This window comes from Hippopotamus amphibius, chromosome 10 (genome assembly GCF_030028045.1).
Source record: "Hippopotamus amphibius kiboko isolate mHipAmp2 chromosome 10, mHipAmp2.hap2, whole genome shotgun sequence".
Taxonomy (NCBI): Eukaryota; Metazoa; Chordata; class Mammalia; order Artiodactyla; family Hippopotamidae; genus Hippopotamus; species Hippopotamus amphibius.
The window spans coordinates 51,280,536-51,304,952 of NC_080195.1; the positions used below are offsets into that span (position 1 = coordinate 51,280,536).

Genomic DNA, 24,417 nt, shown 5'->3' on the forward strand with positions numbered 1-24,417 from the left:
GAAAAAAAGTTAATGAGACTGAGTTCTTTAAGATGACACAATGTCACAGGATTGAGGCAAAAAGGAATGGGCTTGGTAGCGATTATATACAATAATTTGACAGAACGCAAAAGCCTCCCAAATATCTCACTCAACAATTTACTATTCTACCATTTCCCTTTTTCTGGATGTACATTCTCACCATTAAAATTACTAATGAATCAGTCTATAGATGTTGAGGTGAGATGGGGGAAAGGCAGTGAGGTTGGTGAGAGGGGAAGATGTTCACTGACTCAAAAGAACATCTTCACATATATTAGTTGGTTACCAAACTCTAAATTAGTACTATTAGAATATTAGGCTATGTTAGTTTGTCATATTAACCAGTAAGCATGTGGGACCCCAAATCACTAAGAAATGTAGGCAAATTTCAATATGAAATGAAATGTGGCAGTGGCAAGCCCAGAATGGTAGAAGGTAACATGAAAAGTCTACATAATGGAGTTTCTGTGGGAAAGGATTATGACAACAAGATGGAGAAAACTAATACATAAAAGGAAAATTATCCACCAAAAATAAATGTGATCTTCTTCACAACTTTACCTAGGGTCAGCCAGTTCTATTTAGCTTATAAAACTAACTTGGAACAATTTTTTTCATTTCTGTTAACTGCAAGTTATAGTTAGATAATAGAGTGGGGCTGAGATGACCATAAAATACAGCTGTCGGAAAGTTAAATATCTTCATAATTTTTCATTTTTCTTTTCTCAAATATCTGTATCTCTAGTATATGTATGTAAGAGAAAATGTATGTTGCTTTTAAGCATTTTCAATAAGACCAAACTGACTATATTCTCCAAAAAAATTTTAAAGGAACTAGACAACTTTACTGTACCAAATTCCTTGAGAATATATGCTTCTCTAAATAATTCACTTCTAGCCATCTGCTAAACTGAAGAACCTACTATTTTGTATAACTCACTCTATAAGATTTCCCTTTCTTTTCCATTTTGTATTGTACACAGTACCAAACATTACCAGAGGGACATTTGCTAATCTTATGCTGGCTATGTAATAACAACAGAAAAGCTTTTTAAAAAGTTTCCAACAAAACCTACATATAAAATGCTTCATTAATTTTTTTTTTAATTAATGGCTGCATTGGGTCTTCGTTGCTGCACACGGGCTTTCTCTAGTTGCTGAAAGCGGAAGCTATTCTTCATTGTATTGTGCAGGCTCCTCATTGTAGTGGCTTCTCTTGTTGTGGAGCACAGGCCCTAGGCACGTGGGCTTCAATAGTTGCGGCACATGGGTTCAGTAGTTGTGGTGCATGGGCTCTAGAGCACAGGCTCAATAGTTGTGACACACAGGCTTAGTTGCTCTGTGGCATGTGGAACCTACCCAGGGCAGGGCTCGAACCCATGTCCCCTGCATTGGCAGGCAGATTCTTTACCACTGTGCCACCTAGGAAGTCCCCTTCATTAATTTTTATTTTAAGTTATGTCATAATATTTTCACATAAATCTTTGAGTTGTAAGCTAAATAAAGGAAAACACTCACTTATTTTCCTTGAATCTTTCATCAATTGACTTATTTTTGTCCCAGTAATTAGACATACTAAATTACCAACCTACTAATGGTGGTATTAAGAAGTAAGTTTGTTTTTTCTATAAAATACACAGTGCTTAGATTATTTAGAAGACTTTTCCAGATTTAAAAATCATTTCTAATGAAATGAGTATGGGTTTTTGCACCTCTGTTGCTTTGTTTTGCAACAAAGTTCATGACTTGGAGAACATAACATCTTTTCATAAATATTGAGCTTAACTATCTGCTCCAAATAGTAATAAAGGGATAAATATCTATTTTTCCCATGTAAAAGTGGTGAATTTACTCTCATCTCCTAGTACTAATATAAACATAGAATAAGAAGAAATTTACTCTCCCTTATAAGCACATTGCAAAATATCTTTTCTAGTATTCAAAGGAGACAATCTTTTCTGCTCTTATTATGACATTGCATCAGAAAACTGTGGGTCTGAAGTAACTGTTGATATATATGTACTTTTTGTAAATTACTGAAAGATTGAATCAGAAGTTATTTCCTCAGGAAAATGCTCAAGAAAATGCTTACTCACAGATAATTGCATTAGATAATTACCACATTAAATCCTCATAAGTATTGTTCTCATTCTATTAATGAGGTTAAATAACCATTAAGCAGAAAAACCCAAAAGAAAACTGAGATCTATCAGCCTTCAAAGCCTATTCTCCTAAATTGTGGTCTATACTGCCTGAAGTAATAAATAGCTGCAATTTACTGAATGTTTACCATGTGGCATATATTATGCTAAGTGTATAAGTAAGTTTTACATAATCCTCACAATCTTGCAATCCTCAATCCTGATGAGAAAAGTACTATTAGCTCAGCTTCACAGATGAGGAGTCTGGGCTTAAAGTAAGTTAAATAAATTGTTCAGGGTCAAGCAGCTAGTGAGTGTTTTTCATTTCTAGTCTAATAATTCTCAAACTGTGGAATATACCTTAATAAGTGTTCTACAAAAATAAATAAATAGATAAATAAATAAATAATTTGACAAACACTTGAAAAGTATACTTTTCTTTGGAAATTTTATAATTCATGCCATGTATTAAGTATTCTGAAAAACTGTATAGTAAAAAATTTTATTTAAATAACCAAGAATTTCTCATATTTCTCCAATTTATTTGATTATAGATTCTTTTTTCCATGAATATAATTAATGATTAAAGGGATACAATTTGATAAGTGCTATACCACATGAAACTGCCTCCTTGATTAATTAATACAAATGTCTTGAGAGACTTATCAGATGGATTATTATAAAAGAAACAACAATATAATTGATAATGTGTTCATACATAAAGAAAACATTAATAAAAATAAGATATTATTGATAACAACTTAGATAAATCTCAAAGGCATTATGTTGAGAAAAAGAAGCTAGAATCAAAGGTTACATAATATGTAATTGCATTTATATGACATCTCAAAAAAGCAAAACTATAGTGACAGAGTATAGACCACTGGTTGCCAGAGGTTAGGTGTGGGGAAAGGTGTGACTGTAAGGGGACAGCAGGAGAGAATCTGGTGGATATGGAAATCTTCTGTATTCTTATTTTGGTGGCAATTTCAGGAATCTATACACTTGTTAAAAATACACAGAACTGTACACCAAAAGAAAAAAAGTCTTCTTACTGTATAATTTGTAAAACAGATATAATAAAAAAGCATTGAGTTTTTGTCTCAATGAAGGCAACAGGATTAAACAATAAACTGTGTAACGTAATGCAATACATGTTAAAATAACATTTGTTGAGTATTTATGATGTCCCAGGTATTGTGTGAAGAACTTCACGTGCAATACTGTATTTAATCCTCATGATATCCCAATGAGACAACTACTACTATTATTCCCACTTTATAGACGGGTATACTAAAGCTTGGAGAACTTAACTACACATGAATTCTTATCTGTAGGAGGCCACAACAGGAAGGGATTAAAAAACTAGCAAAAAGTAATTTTTATTAACTACAGAGAACCTGATAATGCTAGCGATACCAGGTAAGGATATCATTATTCCATTTTTTTAAAGGATAAAATTATTAAGTCTTGAGGCCATTGTGATTGGAGTTGCAGTAAACAAACTGGTGACTAGGGACCAATGATTCCTGAGCAGAGTGGTTGTTAATCCCTAGAAATGTAAAGTAAGTTTGTGAATGGCTAGTCTAAGATAAAATTAAACAGAAAACATACCCTTTACATCTGTTACCTATGCAGCATATGTAAGGCTGCAGCATATATGGTAAGGCTCTTCTTAAAGTTCCTGCTCCTGCTATAGCCATCCCAAGTTTTGACTTCACAAAATATCTATGTGTACTAGATGGAGAGGAAATATAGATATTTATTTCCACTTCCACACTATGGCCCATTTTGCTGTGGCAACTATAATCTTTCCCACCTCAGAATATAAGATCCCAAAGTATAGAGACCTGGTGATGTGTTTGGTTATGTATTTAATTCATGTGTAATACCAACAGGTACATAGCTTCTGCTGTTTAATAATGTTGAATGATTGCTACTTGTAACTGCATGGCCAAAAAGCCCTACATTATTAAAACTAATGTATATAATGCTTATCTGAATATTCATATAAATTTTAAAATAATTAAGAGTTGCTATTTATAATAATGTTGACATCATAGATATGCCTATTAAACAATAAGAAATCCATTATTATCAATGAAGAAGATTCAGCCAGTTAATATAATTATGTAAAACTTTAAACAGAACATAAACATTACAGGTCATATGCATTTCTTTTCTCTGTTTCTTCCATATTTTCCTATAACTCCCAAAGTAAAAATGCATACCTGTTTCTACAGGTCTTGTATTCTACTTTAAGAATTGGTTTGCAAGATTCAGATTTTCTTCCTTCTCTTTGAATTTTTCCTAATGAAAGAAAAAGGATTTTATTAAATATGATTTAAATTCTACATATTCATGAGAATTTTAAAAGCTTGATTAAAGGAATATTTTTTAAAATGTAGTTATGTGTTTTTCATAACAGGAAAAACACATTTCTATGAATCCTAACATTTTTGTTAAATTTATAAACAATTTGTTGAGCCCTAAAAATTGACTGTTATATAATCAATAAAGTTATTCATAAACATATTTGTATTGCTTCACATTCTCCATGTACAAATACAGTATCATATAAAGTTATTTTAATTATTTAAGTTTTAAGATAAACAACTTCAGAATTGAAGACACACACAAACACTTATTTGCATAATGAAAATTCATACTAGGCTTAAAATTTTACTTGTGAAATAAGCAAACCCCTTTCGTATGCAGAAAGATTTGCCATTTAAAACTTATGATAGACTATGAAAATCATTGCATTTTCATCAAATTTATTTAAAGGAAAGTCCATTAGACAATGAACAGTGATGCTATATTTCATGATTTTAAAAAATTTTAATCATGTACGTTATTTGCATAAAACAAAAATAATAGTTTCTTATAAGGAAAGGATTAGGCTGTTTAGATGCCATAAGAATTTGAATAAAAGATCAAGAAGAGGTGAAAATGGAAACAAAGCTACTTCTGCCTATAACATACTTATCTTTCTAATTATGATTTTGCTTATACTTCTATGTCTCATTTTGATAAAATTCATCTGTTTTTCAAGAGAACGTTTCTTTCTTACTTTAATAAATACCCTATTTATTGTCATATTGCCATAGCTGTTTATAGACACAGAAACCTATTATGTAGAGAGATGTTTACATGCATGTAAGTTAAAATTTCAGAATAGCTTCAAAATGGCAAAGCCAAATCCAACCAGGATGTCAGGATGGTTTTATCCAATTTGTTTAATGGGCTATCAGCATAGAATATACCTTGTCTGGTCCATGTCATGCTTTCTGAAATTGCTTTCCCTTTCTTTCACTCTATGTCAACTAAAGAAGCAACCCAATACTAAAATATTGGTCAATATCATTTACACTGTAAAATAGGATTACAAGTATCTATATTATATATGAAAAAGAATTGCTGACATTAAATATACATTATTACAAAGAGACAACTTTGGCTCAGGGATTCACTCTGAACAGTGGTCTTAGAGATGAGGAATAGCTGGTTGGTGATTACTAGTTTTGATAATGAATGGAAATAGAACTGAAGGAAGTGACAGAGTCAGCAAAGAGATCCATTCTTCTCAGTTAATGTTTTTTCTATCCAGTGCTTCTCTAGTAATTGCCAAACCATTATTTGACAAAAACAGCATATTTGCAGTTGTTTATATATATGGAATCAATTAATATTTCTCAATCAACAGACATCAGTATCACAAACTGATTTTAGTAGAAAAGAATAACTGTTTAATTAATTAATGTTTTACTTCAATTTCCAACTCATAATTAATTTGGGGGTGACGGCTGTCTGCTTTGATTATAGTAATTACCTGTCAGTAGTTGAAATATGCTTAAATGTCATGTTGTATAAAACATTATTGACAACTGCATTTATTGCTATTCCTTATGTTTAGAGTACTAAGTGGAAGGAGGCAAAGAAATAACTGACTACCAAGAAGCTTAAAATTTACTAAACTGAATAAAAGAATTTTTGAAAATGACAATATGAGGTACCATAAGCAAATGAGTGATAGACATGAAATGTTGTAGGAGTTGAGAATAAAACTACGGTCTCCCTTTATAATGGAAGATGTTCTAGGTTTTTACAGAAGACTCTCTAGAAGCTAGATTAAGCACTAAAAGATAGAAGTTGGCTAGGAGAGCATAAGAAAGGGCATGAAGGCAGAATGTGCCTAGTATGTTGAGAGAATAATGGATAAGCTGAATTGGGTAGATTAAAAGATTAATATAGAAAAAGAGTAAAATGAATGCTGATAAAGTACAAAAGAACCATACAATGGCAGTCTATAAAGCTGATTTGCAGTATAGACAAGGGAGAGACACTGGAAGCTTTCAAGTTGGGAAATAATATGTGTAAATCAATGTCTCAGAAATATTAATATGGATTTATTTAATAAAGAAATTTTGAGGATGTAAGATACTGATAATGGAAAACAAGGAGAAGATAATTGCAACTGTGCAGGAAAAACAGGGAGAAAAAAACTGAAGAAAACTGAACAGTCTCAAAGAAAGGTGGGATACTATTAATCACACCAACAGGTGCATTACAGGAGTACTAGAAGGAGAGGAGAGAAAGGAGGAGAAAAACATTCACAGAAATATTGGTTGAAAATTTTCTAAATTTTTTGAAAAGCATTATTTATACATCTAAGAACCTCACCAAATGCCATATAGGGTAAAATCAAAGAATCTACACCCAGACATAACAAGCGAAAAATGCTAAAAGCAAAAAAAAATCTTGAAAGCATCAAGAGAAAAACGGTTCATTGTATACAAGGGAGCCGCAATAAGATTAATAGCTGATTTTCTTATTAGAAATGATGAAGCCAAAAGGCAATGGAATGACATACTTAATGTACTGGAAAAAAAAAAAACTGTCAACCAAGAATCTTAGGTTCATCAAAATTATTTTTCAAAAATGAAGGTGAACTACCAGGGTGGGTGAGAATTGGTTCAAAATGGCAGAGTGGAAGGACGCCTGCTCACTCTCTCCTGTGAGAGCACCAGAATCACAACTAACTACAGAACAATCATAGGCAGGAATACACTGGAACTCACCAAAAAAGATATCCCACAAGCAGAGACAAAGGAGAAGCTGCATTGAGATGGTAGGAAGGTGCAATCGCAATAAAATCAAATCCCATAACTGCTGCGTGGGTAACTCACAAACTGGAGAAGAGTTATACCACAGAAGTCCACCCATTCGAGTGAGGGTTCTGAGCCCCACATCAAGCTTCCCAACCTGGCTGTTCAGAAATGGAAGGAGAAATCCCCAGTGAATCAGACTTTGAAGGCCAGTGGGATTTGATTGCAGGACTTCCACAGAACTGGAGGAAACAGAGACTCCACTCTTGGAGGGCACACAAAAAGTAGTGTGTGCACCAGGACCCAGGGAGAAGGAGCAGTGACCCAAAGGAGACTGAACCAGACCTACCTGCTGGTGTTGGAGGGCCATCTGCAGAGGCATAAATGCTGGGTGGGTGACTCACAAACTGGAGAACATTTATACCACAGAAGTCCACCCACTAAAATGAGGGTTCTGAGACCCACATCAGGCTTCCCAACCTGGGAGTCCAGCAATGGGAGAAGGAATCCTCAGAGAATCAGACTTTGAGAGCCAGTGGGATTTAATTGCAGGACCTCCACAGGACTGGGGGAAACAGAGACTCCACTCTTGGAGAGCACACAAAAAAGAGTGCTTACCAGGACCCAGGAGAAGGAGCAGTGATCCCATAGAAGACTGAACCAGATCTACCTACTGGTGTTGGAGGGTTGCCTGCAGCAGTGGGGGGCAGCTGTGGCTCACTGAGGAGACAGGGGCACTGGCAGGAGGGGTTCTGGGAAGTGCTCATTGGCGTGAGCCCAACCAGAGTCCACCATTAGCCCCACCAAAGAGCCTATAAGCTCCAGTGCTAGGTAGCCTCAGGCCGAACAACCAACAGGGTAGGAACACAGCCCCACCCATTGGCAGACAAGTAGATTAAAGTTTTACTGAGCTCCGCCCACCAAATCAGATTAAAGTCTTACTGAGCTCCACCAACCCAGTCTTATCCACCATCAGTCCCTTCCATTAGGAAGCACACACGAGCCTCTTAGATAGCTTCCTCCACAAGAGGGCAGACAGCAGTATCAAGCAGTATCAGCAGTATTTCATCTTGTGGAACTGAAAACCACAGCCATAGAAAGATAGAGAAAATGAAAAAGCAGAGGACTTTGTACCAGATGAAGGGACAGGATAAAAACAGAAAAACAACTAAATGAAGAGGAGGTAGGCACCCTTACAGAAAAAGAATTCAGAATAATGATGGTGAAGATGATCCAGGACTTGGAAAAAAGACTGTATACAAAGATTGAAAAGTTTACCAAAGACCTAGAAGAATTAAAGAACAAACAAACAGAGATATGCAACACTATAACTGAAATGAAAAATACACTAGAAGGAACCAATAGCAGATTAACTGAGGCAGAAGGGCGAATAAGTGACCTGAAAGACAGAATGGTGATAATCACTGATGTGGAAAAGAATAAAGAAAAAAGAATGAAAAGAACTGAAGACAGAGACCTCTGGGACAATGTGAAACGCACCAATATTCATATCCTAGGGGTCCCAGAAGGAGAAGAGAAAGAGAAAGGACCCAAGAAAATATTGGAAGAGATTATAGTTGAAAATTTCCCTAACATGGGAAAGGAAATAGCTACCCAAGTCCAGGAAGCACAGAGAGTCCCAGGCAGGATAAACCCAAGGAGAAACACACCAAGACATATAGTAGTCAAACTGACAAAAATTAAAGACAGAGAGAAGCTATTAAGAGCAACAAGGGAAAAACAACAAATAACATACAAGGGAACTCCCATCAGGTTAACAGCTGATTTCTCAGCAGACACTCTGCAAGCCAGAAGGGAGTGGCATGATATATTTAAAGTGATGAAAGGGAAGAGCCTACAACCAAGAATACTCTACCCAGCAAGGATCTCATTCAGATTCAATGGAGAAATCAACAGCTTTACAGACAAGCAACAGCTAAGAGAATTCAGCACCACCAAACCAGCCCTACAACAAATGTTAAAGGAACTTCTCTAAGTGGGAAACGTAAGAGAAGAAAAGGACCTACAGAAACAACAACAAAACAATTAAGAAAATGGTAATAGGAACACACATATCGATAATTACCTTGAATGTAAATGGACTAAAGCCCCAACCAAAAGACACAGACTTGCTGAATGGATACAAAAATAAGACCCATATATTTATGCTGTCTACAAGAGACCCACTTCAGACCTAGGGACACATACAGTCTGAAAGTGAGGGGATGGAAAAAGATATTCCATGCAAATGAAAATCAAAAAAAAAGCTGGAGTAGCAATACTCACATCAGATAAAATAGACTTTAAAATAAAAAAATGTTACAAGAGACAAGAAAGGACATTACATAAAGATCAAGGGATCAATCCAAGAATATACGACCCAATATAGGAGCACCTCAATACATAAGGCAAATGCTAACAACTATGAAAGAGGAAAGTGACAGTAACACAATCATAGTGGGGGACTTTAACATCCACTTATATCCATGGACAGATCACCCACACAGAAAATTAATAAGGAAACACAAGCTTTAAGTGACACAATAAATCAGCTTGATTTAATAGCTATCTATAGGACATTACACCCAAAAACAGCAGATAACATGTTCTTCTCAAGTGCACATGGAACATTCTCCAGAATAGATCACATTTGGGTCATAAATCAAGCCTTGGTAAATTCAAGAAAATCGAAATCTTATTAAGCATCTTTTCTGACCACAACGCTATGAGATTAGAAATCAATTACTGGGAAATAAGTGTAAAAAACACAAACACATGGAGGCTAAACAATACGCTAGTAAGTAACCAAGAGATCACTGAAGAAATCAAAGAGGAAATCAAAAAATACCCAGAGACAAATGACAATGGAAACACAACAATCCAAAACCTATGGGATGCAGCAAAGGCAGTTCTAAGAGGGAAGGTTGTAGCAATACAATCCTACCTCAAGAAACAAGAAAAATCCCAAATAAACAATCTAACCTTACACCTAAAGAAACTAGACAAAGAACAAGCAAAACCCAAAGTTAGTAGAAGGAAAAAAATCATAAAGATCAGAGCAGAAATAAATGAAATAGAAACAAAGAAAACAATAATAAAGATCAATAAAACTAAAGCTGGTTCTTTGAGAAGATAAACAAAATTGACAACCATTTAGCCAGAATCATCAAGAAAAAGATGGAGAGGACTGAAATCAATAAAATTAGAAATGAAACAGGAGAAGTTACAACAGACACTACAGAAATAAAAAGCATCATAAGAGACTACTACAAGCAAGTATTTGCCAATAAAGTGGGCAAACTCAAAGAACTGGACAAATTCTTCAAAAGGTATAACCTTCCAAGACTGAATCAGGAAGAAGCAGAAAATATGAACAGACCAATTGCAAGTAATGAAACTGAAACTGTGATTAAAAATCTTCCAACAAACAAAAGTCCATGATCAGATGGCTTCACAGGTGAATTCTATCAAACATTTAGAGAAGCGCTAACACCCATCCTTCTCAAACTCTTCCAAAAAATTGCCAAGGAAGGAACACTCCCAAACTCATGCTACAAGGCCACCATCACCCTGATACCAAAACCAGACAAAGAAACTATAAAAAAAGAAAACTACAGACCAATATCACTGATGAATTCAGATGCAAAAATCCTCAACAATATACCAGCAAACAGAATCTAACAGCACATTAAAAGGGTCAAGTAGGGTTTATCCCTGGAATGCAAGGATTCTTCAATACATGCAAATCAATCAATGTGATACACCATATTAACAAACTGAAGGCTAAAAACCACATGATCATCTCAATAGATGCAGACAAAGCTTTTGACAAAATTTAACACCAATTTATGATAAAAATTCTCCAGAAAGTGGGCACAGAGGGAACCTACCTCAACATAATAAAGGCCATATATGACACACCCACAGCAAACATCATTCTCAATGGTGAAAAACTGAAAGCATTTCCTCTAAGATCAGGATCAAGATAAGGATGTTAACTCTCTCCACTACTATCCAACATAGTTTTGGAAATCCTTGCCACAGCAATCAGAGAAGAAAAAGAAATAAAAGGAATCCAAATTGGAAAAGAAGAAGTAAAACTGTCACTGATTGCAGATGACATGATACTATACATAGAAAATCCTAAAGATGCCACCAGAAAACTACTTGAGCTTATCAATGAATTTAGTAAGGTTACAGGATACAAAATTAACACACAGAAATCTCTATAGTTCATTCCTATACACTAACAATGAAAGATCAGAAAGAGAAATTATGGAAACAATCCCATTCACCATTGCAACAAAAAGAATAAAATACCTAGGAATAAACGTAACTAAGGAGGTAAAAGACCTGTACTCAGAAAACTATAAGACATCGATGAAAGAAATCAAAGATGACACAAATAGATGGAGAAATATACCATGTTCTTGGATTTGAAGAATCAACATTGTGAAAATGTCTATACTACCCAAAGCAATGTATAGATTCAATGCAATTTTTCACAGAACTAGATCAAAAATCCTATCATTTGTATGGAGACACAAAAGACCCTGAATACCCAAAGCAATCTTGAGGAAAAGAAACACGGAGCTGGAGGAATCAGACTCCCTGACTTCAGACTATGCTGCAAAGCTACAGTAATCAAAACAATGTGGTATTGCACAAAAACAAATACAGATTAATGGAACAGGATTGAAAGTCCAGGGATAAACTATGGTAAACTAACCTATGACAAAGGAGGCAAGGATATACAATGGAGAAAAGGCAGCCTCTTCAATAAGTGGTGCTGGGAAAGTGGACAGCTACATGCAAAAGAATGAAATTAGAACACTCCCTAACACCATACATAAAAATAAACGCAAAATGGATTAAAGACCTAAATGTAAGGCCAGACAGTATAAAACCCTTAAGAGGAAAACATAGGAAGAAAACACTGACAGAAATCACAGGAAGATCTTTTTTGACCCATCTCCTAGAATAATGGAAATAACATCAAAAATAAACAAGTGGACCTAATGAAACTTAAAAGCTTTTGCACAGCAAAGGACACTATACACAAGATGAAAAGACAACCCTCAGAATGGGAGAAAATATTTGCAAATGAATCAACAGACAAAGAATTAATCTCCAAAATATACAAACACCTCATTCAGCTCAATATCAGAAAAACAACCCAATCAAAAAATGCACAGAAGGTTGTAAATAGGCATTTCTCCAAAAAAGACATAGAGATGGCCAAGAGGCACATGAAAAACTGCTCAACATCACTAATTATTAGAGAAATGCAAACCAAAACTACAATGAGGTATCACCTCACACTGGTTAGAATGGGCATCATCAGAAAATCTACAAACAATAAATTTTGGAGAGGGTGTGGAGAAAAGGGAACCCTCTTGCACTGTTGGTGGGAATTTAAATTGATACAGCCACTATGGAGAACAGTATGGAGGTTCCTTGCAAAACTAAAAATAGAATTACCATATGACCCATCAATCCCACTACTGGGCACATACCCAGAGAAAATCATAATTCAAAAGGATGCATGCACCCTGATGTTCATTGCAGCACTATTTACAATAGCCAGTTCATGGAAGCATCTAAATGTCCATCAACAGATGAATGGATAAAGAAGATATGGTACATATATACAATGGAATATTACTCAGCCATAAAAAGGAACAAAATTGGGACATTTGGGACATGGATGGACCTAGAGACTGTCATACAGAGTGAAGTGAGTCAGAAAGGGAAAAAAAAATATTGTATAACCACATACATGTGGAATCTAGAAAAATGGTACAGATCAACCAGTTTGCAATTTAGAAATAGAGATACAGATGTAGAGAACATATGGACACCAAAGGGGGTTGGTATGGGATGAATTGGGAGATTGGGATTGCCATATGTACATTACTAATAAGAAAAAAAATCAAAGTGTACAGTTTAAATATGTGCAGTGTATTGCATGTCAATTATACCTCAATAAATGTCCTTAAAAATAAATAAAATGTGAGCCCCCATTGCAGGCATCACACACACACACACACATGCACACACAAAATGAAGGTGAAATAAAGATGCTTCCAGATAATAAAAACTGAAAGAATGTGTTGCTAGCAGAGCTCCCTTACAAAAAATACTTAAAGTTCTTCAAGCTGAAAGAGAATAATAGGAACCTACACACACACACAATGATGATAGGTAAAAGTAATTAATACAGATAATTATAAAGACAGTATAAGTGCATATTTCCTCTCCAATCTTAACTGATTTAAGAAGCAATGTAAAAAATAATATGTATATAATTGTTATATTGGATATACAATATATTTGAAAATAATAACACAAAGATGGTGCATGGGAACAAGGCTACACTGGAGGAAGAAAATGACACCAAACGGTAACTTGAATCCACAAGGACAAAAGAAGAGAACCATAAATAAGAAGCAAAAAGCCTGATGTAACAAATTATATATATATATATATACACATATACATATATATAAAATATATACATATACACATATATGAGAGTGAATCAAAAATTATCCATACTCTGGCTGTAGGATTTATTTTAATTAACTTTTAGAAAAGACAAATACATCATTTTCCAACATAATCTCCTTGCTTTTCAAAACACTTTGTCCATCTGTCAACAAGCTTTCATATTCCTTCATTAAAAATGTTTTAGGCTGAGTTGCAAGCCACAAATGCACCTCTGTCTTCAATTCTTCATCAGAAGTGAATCCTTGTCCTCATAAGGCTGCTTTCAGGGGATCAAAAAGGTGAAAGTCCGATGGAGCAAGATCAGGATTCAAGGAGGATGCTTTAACACCTGAAAACGAAGTTTTTGCAGCATGTGGACAGAAGTGTGTGGACATGCATTGTCATGCAAGATCACAGTGCCCTTGGATAGCAGTCCTCTGTGTTTAATCTGAAGATTAGGCTTCAGCTCTTCAATAAGTATCTCTATCCATTCATAAACACTTCTTTGTGACAAAACACTTTCTCCATACTGTGCACAAAGTCTTCGATAAATAATGGCACCAGGTACACCCTCAAACAACAAAAAACAAATCACTGCATGCTGCTCTTCCTTCATGCAAATCACAAGTGGGGCATCCATTTTTGCTCACACTGCAGTTACAAATGAACTGATGTAATACATTCACACCTGCACAGCAGTGACTGGGGAGGTAGTAGTCTTGAATGGAAAGCACTGATAAGATAGTGCAGCCAACACCAGTTATATTAAAACATAACCAGAGTGCAGATAATTTTTGACTCACTCTCATATATACACCCTTGACTAAATAACAAATGGGTCAAAGAAAAAAAAACAAAAATACTTGTAGGACAATGTATGATATGACACACCAAAATTTCTTAGATGAAGCTTAAGCACTGCAGAGAGAGAAATTTATACCTATGAGCAGCTATACTAAAGAAGAATATATGAAATCACTAACCTAACCACTCACCTTAAGTCACAGAATAAAAGAAGAACAACCTGACCCTGAAGCAAACAAAAAGAAGGAAATAATATAGATTTGAGCAGAAATTAATGAAGTAGAAAAGAGAAAAATATAGAAAATCAAATAAACTGAAATTTGGTTCTCTAAAAAGATGAAGAAAATTGACAATCCTTTAGATAAACTGATCAGAAAAGAGAGAGACAGACAGAGATAAAAGACTTAAATTATTAAAATCAAGAGTGAAAGAAGGAACATAATTACCTACCTCATAGAATTAAAAGGATTATAACAGAGTAGCATAAATAATAATGAGTCAACAAATTTGATAACCTGGAGGAAATGGACAAATTCCTAGAATGATCAATTATCAATATTGACAGGAAATCTGAAAACACCTACAACAAGTAATAAGATTGAATTAGAAGGGAGAAAAAGATGGCGGCAAAGTAGAGGGACATGGAATGCATCCCTCTCCACAGATGCATTGGGAATGCACTGAAGGATGCAATAATTCCCACAGAGAACCAGCTGAACACCAGCAGACGACCTCGGACACCAGAAAGGACTGCAAGGATCCCGACATAACAGGTAGGGAGGCATCTATGATGGCTCAAAGAGGGTAAAGCGGCAGAGCCATAGCAGACGGGAGGGAGTGAGAAACATACGAAGGGTCCGCACTGCAGCTCAGTGTTCCCGGACCGAGACGTCGATTCACAGCTGAACAGAGGGTCTGGAAGTGGGAGCGTGGGAACTGGAGAGCTGGATCAGGGTGAGAAAAATTGTTGCCAGTAAGATAACGGACCGAGAGGACAGGAGGGAAGAGGTCCATGGTGAGGAGTGCCTGCCCATGAGAGCTGCCTGGCCATGATGGCAGCTGGATGCTGCAGGCTCACAGGTGAGGGGAAGGAGCCATAGGCATAGCCTCTCTCTCTCTTTTGGAGCCTCTGCAACAGGCTGTGGAGAGACGCCCTGTGGGCCACCAAAGGCACTCAGGGATAACAAGTACCCTCAGGCACTCGGAAGGGGCTAGATTAAAACCCCTTGGATCACTGGCTGTAGGGAGGCTGCCAAGAAAAAAAAAAAAACCAAGAGAGGCCCAACTCTGAGACTTGCTGTTTACACCTGAGCCACCGGCATCCCTCTGCAACAGGCACCTCCAAGCCTGACTGAAACAACAGTGCACCACTGCTCACTCACTCCCAGGGAAAGGAACCACTATTGTACCCTCTCCCTCCCCACACACCGATGCTTACAGACGAAGAATAAAGGAAGCTCTGCTGGTACAGAATAATGCAAAAAAATCCAAGGCGAGGAGAAGGACACTTACAGCTGAGACTCTAAGGAAATAGAAATACTAGTATCAATCCTATTGAACTGGTCCATTCTGGGATCAGTTCTGGATTTTTTTTTTCTTTATTAATTACGATCTTAGTCCTAAGGGATCTACAAGTTTTATAACATAATTTTTTAATGATATTTTCTATTCTATTTTTATTTTTTTGCCTTTTTATATACTTTTATTTCTAGCTAAGTTTTTGGTAGTACGGACAATATATCTCTCATAGTTTCCTTTCATCCTTATCTTTTATACATTTCTTTTCCTTTCATTTTATTTGCATATTTCCAATCACACTATGCTCTTATGTTCTGCTTTCTTCCAGCCATTTTTAGTTTATTTTACCTTAACATACTTATAAACAACACTACTGATCTGCTCAGACTCCTTGCTCTATTCTCCAGATGATGCACCGCCTTGGTATTTAATATTAGGTTTTTGTCTTTATCTTAGTTCTTAGTACAATTGTCTAATTTCATTCTGAGAGTCTCCATTCTATCTGGTGGTACTCTAGCTCTTTTCTATATTTGATTCTAGCTTACAAAATCTCCCTGGATTAGTGTTTGTATGTGTAAGGTGTTATTTGTTTGTTTGTTTGCTTTTGCTTTTGTCTCTGATTTGTTTTGCCTCAGTTGTCAATTTCTGTTGGGTTTCTCTTTGAATATCTGATAGCACACTGGGGTTCTGTCAGGTCTTTCCAGAGCCTTATGTCCTAATGGATTCAGTAACTGTGTGTCTTATACATGTATGTGTTTCCTAGACTTAGTATTCGTTTAATCCAACACTTGGCCATTAGTCTGAGGCTTGGACAGTCTTCTATAAACACCTCTATCGCCAGGACAAGCAACCCCAAAAGTTTGGATAACCATGAGAAAACAAAGAAACACCATACAGGCAAAGGAGCAGGAAAAAAACCCACAAGACCAAAGAAATGAGGAGGAAATAGGAAAAATGCCTGAAAAAGAATTCAGAGTAATGATAGTAAATATGATACAAAATTTCGATAACAAAATAGAGAAAGTACAAGAAACAGTTCATAAGAACTCAGAAGAACTAAGGAACAAACAAACAGCAATGGATAACAAAATAACTGAAATTAAAAATACACTAGATAGTATAACCAGCAGAATGACTGAGGCAGAAGAATGAATAAGTGAGTTGGAAGATAGAATGGGGGAAATAAATGCCACAGAGCAAGAAAAAGAAAAAAGAATAAAAAGAATAGAAGACAGTCTCAGAGACCTCAGTGATAACATTGAGTACCAATATTCGAATCATAGGCATCCCAGAAGAAAAAGAAGAAAAAAAAGGGTCTGAGAAAATATTTGAAGAGGTTATAGTGGAAAACTTCCCCAACATGGGAAAGGAAATGATTAACCAAGTCCAAGAAGTGCAGAGAGTTCCATACAGAATAAACCCAAGGAGAAATACACCAAGACACATATTAATCAAACTAACGACAATTAAACACAAAGAAAATATTAAAAGCAGCAAGAGAAAAGCAACAAATAACATATAAGGGAAAACCCATAAGGAAAAGAACTGATCTTTCTGCAGAAACTCTGCAGACCAGAAGGGAATGGCAGGATATACTGAAAGTCCTGAAAGAGAAAAACCTACAGCCAGGAATACTATACCCAGCAAGAATCTCATTCAGATTTCACAGGGAAATCAAAAGCTTTACAGACAAGCAAAAGTTAAGAGAATTCAGCACCACCAAACCAGCCTTACAACAAGTGCTAAAGGAACTTCTCTAAGTAGGAAACACAAGAAAAGGAAAACACCTACAAATATAAACCCAAAACAATTCAGAAAATGGTAATTGGAACACACATGTCAATAATCACTTTAAATGTAAATGGATTAAATGCTCCAACCAAAAGACACAGACTGGCTGAATGGATACAAAAACAAGACCCTTCTATATGCTGCCTACAAGAAACCCACTTCACACCAAGGGATACATATAGACTGAAAGTGAGGGGATGGAAAAAGATATTCCATGCAAATGGAAGTCAAAAGAAAGCTGGAGTAGCAATATTCATATCAGACAAATTAGACTTGAAAGTAAAGACGATTAAAAGAGACAAGGAAGGACACTACATAATGATCAAGGGATCCATTCAAGAAGAACATATCACAATGGTAAATATCTATGCCCCCAATATGTATGCACCTCAATACATAAGGCAAATGCTAACAGCGATAAAAGGGGACATCAACAGTAACACAATAATAGTGGGAGACTTGAACACCCCACTTACATCACTGGACAGATCATCCAAACAGAAAATAAATAAAGACACACAAGCTTTAAATGACACATTAGACCATCTCGACTTAATTGATATTTATAGGACATTCCATCCAAAAACGACAGACTACACTTTCTTCTCAACTGCACACGGAACATTTTCCAGGATAGATCACATCTTGGGTCACACATCAAACCTCGGCAAATTCAAGAAAATTGAAATGATATCAAGCATCTTCTCAGACCACAACACCATGAGACTAGATATCAATTACAGGAAAAAAACTGCAAAAAATACAAACACATGCAGGCTAAACAATTCACTCCTAAACAACCAAGGAATCACTAAAGAAATCAAAGAGGAAATCAAAAAGTATCTAGAAACAAATGACAATGAAAACACAACAACTCAAAACCTATCGGATGCAGCAAAAGCAGTTCTAAGAGGGAAGTTTATAGCAATACAGTCCTACCTTAAGAAACAAGAAAATGATCGAATAAACAACCTAACCTTACACCTCAAACAACTAGAGAAAGAAGAACAAAGAAACCCCAAAGTGAGCAGAAGGAAAGAAATCATAAAGATCAGAGCAGAAATAAATGAAAAAGAAAGGAAAGAAATCATAAGAAAAATAAATAAAAGTAAAAGCTGGTTCTTTGAGAAGATTAACAAAATTGATAAACCATTAGCCAGACTCATCAAGAAAAAAAGGGAGAAGATGCAAATCAACAGAATTAGAAATGAAAAAGGAGAAGTAACAACGCACACCTCAGAAATACAAAACATCATGAGAGACTACTACAAGCAACTATATGCCAAGACATTGGATAACCTGGAAGAAATGGATACATTCTTAGAAAAATACAATCTTCCAAGACTGAACCAGGAAGAAATAGAAACTATGAACAGACCAATCACAAGTACGGAAATTGAGGCAGTGATTAAAAATCTCCCAACACACAAAAGCCCAGGACCAGATGGGTTCACGGGTGAATTCTATCAAACATTTCGAGAAGAGTTAACACCTATCCTTCTGAAACTCTTCCAAAATATTGCAGAAGGCGGAACACTCCCCAACTCATTCTACAAGGCTGCCGTCACCCTGATACCAAAACCAGGCAAAGATGTCACAAAAAAAGAAAACTACAGACCAATATCACTGATGAATATAGATGCAAAAATCCTCAACAAAATACTAGCTAACAGACTCCAACAGCACATTAAAAAAATCATACACCATGATCAAGTGGGGTTTATCCCTGGGATGCAAGGATTCTTCAATATATGCAAATCAATCAATGTGATACATCATATCAACAGATTGAAGGATAAAAACCATATGATCATTTCAATAGATGCAGAAAAACCTTTTGACAAAGTTCAACATCCATTTATGATAAAAGCTCTCCAGAAAATGGGCATAGAAGGAAATTACCTCAACATAATAAAAGCCATATATGAAAAACCAAAAGCCAACATCGTTCTCAATGGGGAAAAACTGGAAGAATTCCCTCTAAGAACAGGAACAAGACAAGGGTGTCCACTCTCACCACTATTATTCAACATAGTTTTGGAAGTTTTAGCCACAGCAATCAGAGAAGAAAAAGAAATTAAAGGAATCCAAATTGGAAAAGAAGAAGTAAAATTGTCACTCTTTGCAGATGACATGATATTATATATAGAAAACCCTAAAGACTCTACCAGAAAATTGCTAGCACTAATTGATGAGTTTAGTAAAGTAGCAGGATAGAAAATTAATGCACAGAAATCTCTTGCATTCCTATACATGAACAACAGAAGAGCAGAAAGAGAAATTAAGGAAACTCTCCCATTCACCATTGCAATAAAAAGAATAAAATACCTAGGAATAAACCTGCCTAAGGAGGCAAAAGATCTGTATGCAGAAAACTTTGAGATATTGATGAGAGAAATCAAAGACGACACAAACAGATGGAGGGACATACCATGTTCCTGGATTGGAAGAATCAACATCGTGAAAATGACTGTGCTACCCAAAGCAATTTACAGATTCAATGCAATCCCGATCAAATTACCAATGGCATTTTTCACAGAACTAGAGCAAGAAATCTTACAATTTGTATGGAAACGCAAAAGACCCCGAATAGCCAAAGCAATCTTGAGAAGGAAAAATGGAGTTGGTGGAATCAGGCTTCCTGACTTCAAACTATACTACAAGGCCACAGTGATCAAGACAGTATGGTACTGGCACAAAAATAGAAAGGAAGATCAATGGAATAGAATAGAGAACTCAGAAGTAAGCCCAAACACATATGGGCACCTTATCTTTGACAAAGGAGGCACGAGTATACAATGGAAAAAAGACAGCCTCTTCAATAAGTGGTGCTGGGGAAACTGGACAGCAACATGTAAAAGAATGAAGTTAGAACACTTGCTAACACCATACACAAAAATAAACTCCAAATGGATTAAAGACCTACATGTAAGGCCAGACACGATAAAACTCCTAGAGGAAAACATAGGCAGAACACTCTATGACATCCATCAAAGCAAGATCCTTTTTGACCCACCTCCTAGAATCATGGAAGTAAAATCAAGAATAAACAAATGGGACCTCATGAAACTTAAAAGCTTTTGCACAGTGAAAGAAACCATAAAGAAGACTAAAAGGCAACCCTCAGAATGGGAAAAAATAATTGCCTATGAAACAACGGACAAAGGATTAACCTCCAAAATATACAAGCAGCTCATAAAGCTTAATACCAAAAAAGCAAATAACCCAATCCACAAATGGGCAGAAGACCTAAATAGACATTTCTCCAAAGAAGACATACAGATGGCCAACAAACACATGAAAAGATGCTCAACATCACTCATCATCAGAGAAATGCAAGTCAAAGCCACAATGAGGTATCACCTCACACTGGTCAGAATGGCCATCATCACAAAATCTGGAAACAACAAATGTTGGAGAGGGTGTGGAGAAAAGGGAACTCTCCTGCACTGTTGGTGGGACTGTAAGTTGGTACAGCCACTATGGAAAACAATTTGGAGGTTCCTTAAAACCTACAAATAGAACTACCATATGATCCAGTAATCCCACTCCTGGGCATATACCCAAAGAAAACCATAATCCCAAAAGAAACTTGTACTATAATGTTTATTGCAGCACTACTTACAATAGCCAGGACATGGAAGCAACCTAAATGCCCATCAACAAATGAATGGATAAAGAAGGTGTGGCATATATATACAATGGAATATTACTCAGCTATAAAAAGGGATGAGATGGAGCTATATGTCATGAGGTGGATAGAACTACAATCTGTCATACAGAGTGAAGTAAGTCAGAAAGAGGACAAATATTGTATGCTAACTCACATATACGGAATCTAAAAATGGTACTGATGAACTCAGTGACAAGAATAAGGATGCAGATACAGAGAATGACTGGAGAACTCGAAGTATCGGAGGGGGCGGGGGGTGAAGGGGAAACTGAGACGAAGCGAGAGAGTAGCACAGACATATATATACTACCAACTGTAAAATAGTCAGTGGGAAGTTGTTGTATAACAAAGGGAGTCCAACTCGAGGATGGAAGATGCCTTAGAGGACTGGGGCAGGGAGGGTGGAGGGGACTCGAGGTGGGGAGTCAAGGAAGGGAGGGAATATGGGGATATGTGTATAAAAACAGATGATTGAAACTGGTGTACCCCCCAAGAAAAATTAAAAAAAATAAAATAAAATGGCAAAAGTTAAAGATAAAGAGAGGATTCTAAAGGTAGCAAGAGAAAAACAAAGAGTCAGTTATAAGGGAACCCCCATAGGCTATCATCTGATTTCTCTACAGAAACCTTACAGACCAGAGGGGAGTGGCAAGATATACTCAAAGCCTTGGAAGGGGAAATGCTGCAACTTCAGATAATCTATCCAGCAAAATTATCATTTAGAATAGGAGCAATGAGAAAGAATTTCTCAGATAAGCAAAAACTAAAGGAATACAGCAATCTAAACCTAACCCAAAAGAACTATTGAAAGGATTTATCTAAATAGAAAAGAAGCAAGAATTTATAAGAAAGAGAAAATCACAGCTGGAAAACAAATCACTTAATAAAGCCAGTACATAAATTTTAAAAATAAAGAAAAATTTTGAAAGCAATGATAACTAAAATGAATAGCAAAAGAATAAACTTGAAGATGTAAAGCAATACATCGAAATCATAAAATGTCAGGGAAGGGGATAAGAAAATGTAGATTTTTTAAAAACGTGTTTGAACCTATATGACTGGCAGTCTAAAGCAAGTAGATACAGTCATGAGTTAATATACTTGAAAAACACTAACTAGAAATCAAAAACATAAAATAGATTCACACACAAAAAAGAAGAGAACACAAGTATAATACAAAAGAAAATTATCAAGCCATAATAAAAGGAAAGACAAAAACTAAAAGAAAGGAACAAAGAAGAAATACAAAATCAAGTGGAAAATGGTTTAAAATGGCAATAAATATATATCTATCAATAATTACCTTAAATGTCAATGCAGTATATGCCCCAATCAAAAGGCATAGAGTGACAGATTGGATAATAAAACAAGAGTCTACAATATGCTGCCTACAAGAGATTCATTTCAGGGCTAAAGACACAGAATGAAAGTGAGGCAGTGGAAAAAGATATTTCATGGAAATGGAAGTGAGAAGAAAGAAAGGGTAGTAAAAAGAATTCTACACCATGATTAAGTGCAAGTTATCCCAGGTGTGCAAAGCTGGTTCAACATTCAAAAATCAATTAATATAATCCATCACATCAATAGGCTAAATAAGAAAAACCACATCATCATATAAATAGATGCATAAAAAGCACGTGACAAAATCCAACACCCATTCATGATAGAAACTCTCAGTAAACTAGAAACAAAACTGAGCAGGACCCCTGAAGGGCCTTCTCAGGGACAGACACCTCACTGTGTCCCCTGCCTCTTGTTTGGAGAAGAACCTTTAGCCTTGTAGGCCTTTGCTGAGTTCCAAAGAGCAAATTTAATCAAAGAAGTGAGAAAACACAGAAACAAAGGAAAACAGTCAAGCAGGACAAAATAATAATAGTCCTCAAGAGCTATAGATAATATTCAGAGCCATATCCTTGAGTTGTTTTGCAGATACTAAAAAACTCCCATCAGGTGGAAGAAGTTAACTGCATGCTGACCACCAGCATGTAGACCCCAGACTAGCTGGAACCAGAAAGTTGATGATAGAGATTCTACAGATATCACCCTCTTATATCACCATCAACCAGTCAGAAACTTGAGCACAAGCTGATCATATACTCTGCAACCCTCTCCCTCACACTGTCTTTAAAATCCCTAAAGTCATTGGGGAGTTTGGGTCTTTTGAGAATGAGCTGCCCATTCTCCTTGCTTGGCCCCACGTTGGGTGCTTTGCAATAAGTGCTGTACTTTTCTTCACAAAAACCCAGTATCAGCAGATTGATTTTACTGCACACAGGCAAGTGGACTCAGGTGTGGTTCACTAACCTTGTTAACTTGATAATAACTAACTACCGAAATCCTATAGGTAATACGGTATGTAATGGTGAGAAAATCGAATCTTTCCCACTAAGATTAGGAAAAAGGCAAGGGTGTCCTCTCTCACTACTGTTTTTCAACATTGTACTGGAGTTCTAGTTAATGAAATAAGACAAAAATATGAAATAAAAGGTATACAGATTGGAAAGGAAGAAATAAAACTATCTTCCATAGACAACATAACCACCTATGTAGAAAATCCAAAAGCAGTGACAAAATATCTTCTGGAACCAAGAAGTGATTATAGCAAGGTTGCAGGATACATTGTTAACATACAAAAGTCAATTTATTTCCTATGTACCAGCAAAAAAATAAGTGGAATTTGAAATTAAAACAATGCCATTTACATTAGCATCCAAACAAATGAAATACTTAGGTATAAGTCTACTGACTATGTATGAGATCTATAGGAGTAAAACTAAAAAACTCTGATGAATGAAATCAAAAACTAAATAAATGGAGAGAGATTTCATATTCATGGATAGTTAGACTCAATATTGTCAAGATGTCAGTTTTC

At 35.9% G+C, this 24,417-nt stretch overlaps 1 protein-coding gene across 2 annotated transcripts in view; it reads right to left on the minus strand.

The window, feature by feature from the left end:
- The window catches only part of STXBP5L (syntaxin binding protein 5L), a 387,479-nt gene that overhangs the window by 197,639 nt on the left and 165,423 nt on the right, over positions 1-24,417 (minus strand). For both annotated transcript variants that reach the window (XM_057697539.1, XM_057697540.1), the window contains exon 9: positions 4,394-4,472. In XM_057697539.1, coding sequence (XP_057553522.1) covers positions 4,394-4,472 — 79 coding nt within the window. The remainder of the gene's footprint in view (positions 1-4,393; positions 4,473-24,417) is intronic.